General features: G+C 38.1%; 2 protein-coding genes across 2 annotated transcripts in view; both read left to right on the top strand.

The window, feature by feature from the left end:
• LOC149380391 (oligopeptide transporter 6-like) overlaps positions 1–805 on the top strand; it is a 4,139-nt gene extending 3,334 nt beyond the window's left edge. The window contains exon 7 of the mRNA XM_089604153.1: positions 52–805. Within this exon, the coding sequence (XP_089460279.1) occupies positions 52–805 (754 nt within the window). The remainder of the gene's footprint in view (positions 1–51) is intronic.
• Positions 806–1,551: 746 nt separating this feature from the next.
• LOC149380390 (F-box protein CPR1-like) lies at positions 1,552–2,760 on the top strand. The gene has a single exon (XM_089604152.1). It carries the CDS (start codon positions 1,552–1,554, stop codon positions 2,758–2,760), a length of 1,209 nt encoding a protein of 402 aa, XP_089460278.1.
• The last annotated feature ends 3,240 nt before the right edge of the window (positions 2,761–6,000 follow it).

Raw genomic sequence — 6,000 nt, 5'->3', positions numbered from 1 at the left:
CACGTCCGATCAATCGCTGACGCTGTGGAACCCGAGCGTGAGAGAATCTAGGGTTCTTCCGGAGCCAGAGATCTCCGCCGAGAGGCGCGATCATCGGCGGCCGAATCTGTACCTAGGGTTCGACCGCGAGACCGGCGATCACAAGGTTTTGCGAGTCGCCGAGACGAGTGTTGATCATCAGTCGCTGAGATTACAAGTGTTCAGCAGAAAATCCGGGTCGTGGAAGGAGATCGAAACTCTCGCCGGATTCAGCCAAGTCCTGATCCAGCGCCGCCGCCAAGGGGTCTCGATCGGCGACGCGCTCTACTTCCTCGCCGTGCGGAGAGTCCCTCGTTACGGGGTCGTGATCGTGTGGTTCTCGTGCCGCGACGATAAAGTGCGGCGCGTGATCGACGCGCCTGATCGCTCGGACGGTGGATTCGTGATCGGCCACGAGTCCCAGATCGGGAGGTGGAAGGAGGACTCGCTGGCCGTGACCTCGATGGACTATGAAAACTGGAAGATCGAGTTTTGGGTGATGATCAAGAACGGTAATAATAATAATGATGATGATGATGATGATTTTCGTTGGTCCAAGCTTTTCGAGATCAGTTATTACCATTACTTCCGCGGAGTTTGGAACGACGAGTTTGTGATCATCCAGACATGCAGTCTCATTCGTGGAGACGAGAAGAGAAAGCTGGTTCTGATGGACCGCGACGGAGGAGATCGATGCTCTCTGGCTCAGGCCGAGCCAGGTTCTAAGTTTGATGCTGTGATCAACTATGTTCCAACTTTGTGCTCAGTCTATCCAGACCCTTGTTAAATCACTCAACTTATATATATTAAGGGTTTTGTTTCCTTTTTTTTCTTTTGGGTTTATAATGTAAAATGGAGAAAAGAGACTGCCAGTTTATACCATTTATGGTATTGCAAAGGGATTTTTGAACTTTTAATTTGGCCACATAAACTTTTTCATGTTTAATTCACTGGCCATCTTCGAACTTTGCATCAATGATTCAATTCTAGGTTTTGCTAACCCCTAAGATTCTAACGAGGGTAATAAGTAAGGGTTTAATCCTATTTCCTAACGAAAAAATTAAGAAGAATTATAGATTTTACTTCTAAAAGCTATAATAATTTTTAATATATTCAATATAACCTATATATTTATGGACAAATTATACAAAATAGTCATTTCAAATTAATTGATTAACAAAATAGTCAAAATTTCAAATTTTTAATAAAATAGTTAAAATTATGTTGTCAAAATTTTTTTTGATGCCAAGATTAATTTTTTTTTATAATTATTATAAGGGGGATAATTATCTTAATTTTTACGGGGAATTTCTCCTAATACAAAACTAAAGAAAAAGGAAACAGTGATATTCAAAGATATTTCGGAGTTGAAGTTAGTTCCTATGTATACGGAAACAACTAGGGAAATAATAAACTAAATATATAAACATCGAGGAGATATCGCAGACTAAAAAAAAAATGGTATTTCACTTTCCTAATAAAAAAAAGAGGTATTTCACTCCACAGACCACAGGCAATTGCTTACGATCAACAATGGAAGCTCCGATGAAATTACTGAAATCGCAAAACGCCACAACATTGCCGGAAGAGGTTATCTTCTCTGAGATTCTGCCGAAACTTCCTACGAAATCTCTGATCCGATTCAAACTCGTGTCGAAGGGATGGCTTGACTTCATCTCCAACGACGCGGGTCTGAAGAAAGCTCAGTCTCGCCATCAAAGATCTCGTAACTCCGGCGAAATCTCCGCCATCGTTATCGGGAAGGACTGGGACAAATCATGTATCCAAGATCCGAATGCGTTATTCCTCTCAGGTCGGCGTAATAATATTGATCCACCGGAGGCGATGAAGTTCGACATATCATATTTACTTGCCGAATTCGAATTCGAGACAATATTTAACCAAATCAGATCCTCCAACGGCCTCGTTCTTCTCTCCACAACTCGACAGGGACGCGAAGACTTGATATTGTGTAACCCGACCACGAGAGAGTTTAGGCTTCTCCCACGGCCCGTAATCGACGCCCCCGAGGCTGACCTAATCTTCGACATAGCGTTCGACGAAGAGAGCGACGATCACAAGGTGCTACGAGTATCCGATTCGTGCGAAAGAGACGGCGATAACGATGATAAGCCGGGGTGGTCGATCAAATTCCAAGTGTATAGCAAGAGATCCGATTCGTGGAAAGAGCCCCGAACTCTCCCGGGATTCAGTCTCTGGAACGAAAGAGGGGCTTCGATCGGCAGAGCCGGAGCGTTCTACTTTCTTGCGCGCGAAGAAAACTCGCCCGGCAACAAAACCGTGATCTTGTCGTTCACGTATCGGGACGAGGAACTGCGAAGAGTAATCGAGGCGCCTGTTTTCCTCCCGGTGGGCGGCGAGTTCATGACGTGGAAAGAGGATTCGCTGGCTTTGATGACTCGGAGTTTTCACGGGTACTTGCGTAGTTTTTGGGTGATGAACAAGGACCAAGATCGGTTTCGTTGGTCCAAGCTTTTCACGTTCCGTCACGGCTGTAATCTTCATGTTTGCGGCGCTTGGACCGAACGGTTTCTGATCGTTCAGAAACCGTCCGGCTACGGCTGGAACAAGGACTTTGCTCTGTGGGACCCGCTGAGCGACGACGAACGAGACAGCTGTCTCGAGCTCGCGAAACTTGGCGGTTTCCGAAACTTTTCCTTTGTTGTCATTGACTATGTTCCTACCTTGGTCTCGGTCTATCCGGATTTGTTGAGAAATTAAGTTAATTGTTAATAGCTTTTATGGCGTTTATGACTTGTTTTTCTTTTGCTCAATACCATATCTTGTTTTAAAGTATTTCTTAGTAGTTACGGACCAAAGTCCATTACTAATATATTGGCTATATATTCTTCTTTCATATCTTAATTAAGGTTTATAATTTTGAGAAAGATCATATCATAAAAGTCTTCATGCATAAAGATACGTATTTTTTTGGGGGTAGCTCATGCATGTCACTCCCACTTTTATATAATGTATACAAAAAAAATAAAAACAACATAGAATTTATTTTCTTTTCAGCTACACATTGCTGGCGAAGATAAAATATTTACAATTCACAAGCAATTATTTAAAATATACGTATTTTTTTTGGGGTAGCTCATGCATGTCACTTGCACTTTATCTAATGTATATAAAAAAATAAAAACAACATAGAATTTATTTTCTTTTTAGCTACATATTGCTGGCGAAGATAAAATATTTACAATTCACAAGCAATTATTTAAAATACTCTCTAATGTAATTTAGTTTGGCCCCTAATAATACCACAAGCAAAAATTTATTAGTATTAATAATGGAGGAATCTCAAAACCTACTTCTCAGATCAAAAGACTTCTCTTCGGCGACTATTAGAAAAGTCTTCAAGCAAAACGATATTAATGTAAATGTAAGGAATAATTTAACAGAAATTGGGAGGAAATAATTGCCACTTAAAAAAAATACCATCGAGACTTTAAAATAAAAATAAAAATAATGATATACGATTTTATATAATTTGTTGATTGTTGTTACTTACCATACTGTAACTACTATTCATAAACCCTAATATATATGTGTGTATATATAGTGAAAACAATGCTGACGTAACAAGTGGAGATGTTGTTGTTGTTGTTGTTTTAATTTTTATTTTTCACTCCACAAGCAATTATAGCAATTATTTACAATCAAATATGGAAGTTATTCCGATGAGATCACTGGATAGTCAAAACGTCACAACATTGCCGGAAGATCTCTCGTCTTCGCGGAGATTCTGCCAAAACTTCCGGTGAAATCTCTTCTCCGGTTCAGAAGCGTATCGAAGGAATGGCTCCACGTCATCACAAACGACAAGGACATAAAGCGAAATCACGCGCTAAGCTTTTACAAAGAAGTCAAGAAGACATTTAAGGTATATCGCCAAGCGGATAAATATGGCTTGTTTATTGATGCCCTGAAGGATTACAATGCGCAAAGGTTGATGAATCGATCGCCAACAACACAGCCCATATTGCTTTTGTTTTGATATTTATTTATTTATTATTTTGTGTGTGTTATTATCAGGATCGATTTCTTAGAAGCCGTAAGAAGAGTGAAGGAGTTATTTAAAGACCATGCAAACCTGCTTTTGGGGTTAAATGACTTCTTGCCAAAATGTCGTTCAGATAAAGATGGTTAATTTCCATGCAACCTCTTATGAGTTTCATAATTTTTTTTTCAAAATGTCGCTTTTTAATTTTTCCTTTTTGATTAATTGGTTTAGTATCAATGTTTTGCAGAAACGTTTTCCAGTGAAAAGTACTTAAAGGAGGTTTTACTAGGAGGTACGCGCAAGACCAATTTTTCTTTTATGTTGAATTTTTTTTTAATAATTATTATTCTTACCATAATCTCCTAACAAAATGTCATTCATGTCACTTTAATTTCAGGTTGTGACCTTATTTCATAAGCATAATATTGGAAATTTCGTCTGGGCTTGAATCACACGTCTGTTCATTAGTGAACAACTAGCCATCTTTTCTAAAATAATTTCGGCCATATGCTGAAATTAGATTGTTTAATGTATTTCTTTTCGGTATCTTTATACGGATACTTATATACACCAGCTGATAGCACAGCACAGAGTTTATCATAGTGATAGATTTATTTTGACTAATGGGTTTTAATAGACAACAGTCACAAAAATTCATCATTATCAATTTATCATTGGGAATGAGAGAATACTTTCAGCATTTAAAATAAGCTTGCTATGTGTTCATGCATGAACAAATTTGGTTGTAGTGTATTGATGTTTTTCATAAGTCACTAGTATAAAAATGTGATTTTACAACGGTTTATACATTAATGTTTTTTTTTTTCACTAGTAACCTTCAAACTTTCGTAACTGGCATGCATGTTTTGTTAAATTCCATGCACGTATGAAATGCGTATGATCCTGTATTTATATTATAATTAATGGAAAAATCAAACATATATTGTAACAGTAAACTAATGACTCGTTGCAAAAGCAGAAAACGAAGTGATCACTACTAAAAATCCAAATACTTCATCTACCCCATCCGATATTTAAACAATCAGTATTTTGACGTGATAAAAGTGGTTGTTAGTCACAATAATTTTGACTTATACACCAGCGTTCAAGTTACCACAATAATTCACGAGTCAAACCTTTGACCTAAATTTTGATGGATACTAACTATAAGTACGAGATTCTTCCCGTCAAGCAGACCTTTTGGATGAAATTCCAATATAAATTTACATAATAATGGGTCTCGAACTATTGTCAATGGGATTTAATCAGCAATATGAGAAATTAAAAGTATGTTTGAGGTAACGCATAGAAGTAACTGATTGAGAATGAACAAAATGAATATTAGATGTTATTCTAATGAAGTCATTGAAGAGAAGAATGAGAGTTTGCACGTATATGTGAGATATATCGGATCTATTTTAAGAGTTACAAATATGCTATGTATAATATAAATTGTAAGCTATTGAGCTCCGCATCTGTCGGAGCATACGTCTTCAAGAAGCGATCCTTCCCTCCCTAATCATGACATTTGGTAACATCGCATTCTTCCCGTCATGCGGTCACAAACTTTCGGATGAAAGTCCGACTTGAATTTATATAAGGGTAATATAGCTAAATAGCCTCCTATAAATATGGAGTTTTGGATATGGCCAACATTTTGTTAATTTCGGGTAAATGGTCAGCCCAATTTATTTACACACACAAATGTACCATAATGTCCTCACTGCAGCAGTTTCTCTATATAAACCGATCCCGCCCAAAAAGCCTACAAAATAAATTAATTAATTAAATATTAAGGCTAATAACTACCTCATTTATTGAGGCCATTTAACGCTCTGTAATTAATACCGAAGATAAACGTAATCTTCTCTGATACAAACGCGAATGGCAACACGAAATCCCCAACCGATGCAAAAGCAGGAGGCAAAAGGTCAGCCGTCGCGAGGGAAAAGGTG

Source organism: Urtica dioica, chromosome 12 (genome assembly GCF_054948205.1).
Source record: "Urtica dioica subsp. dioica isolate 48M chromosome 12, U.dioica_male_clone48M_v1_H2, whole genome shotgun sequence".
Classification (NCBI taxonomy): Eukaryota; Viridiplantae; Streptophyta; class Magnoliopsida; order Rosales; family Urticaceae; genus Urtica; species Urtica dioica.
Note: the sequence above shows the minus strand (reverse complement) of the source record. Positions and strands in the feature narration are given on the sequence as shown.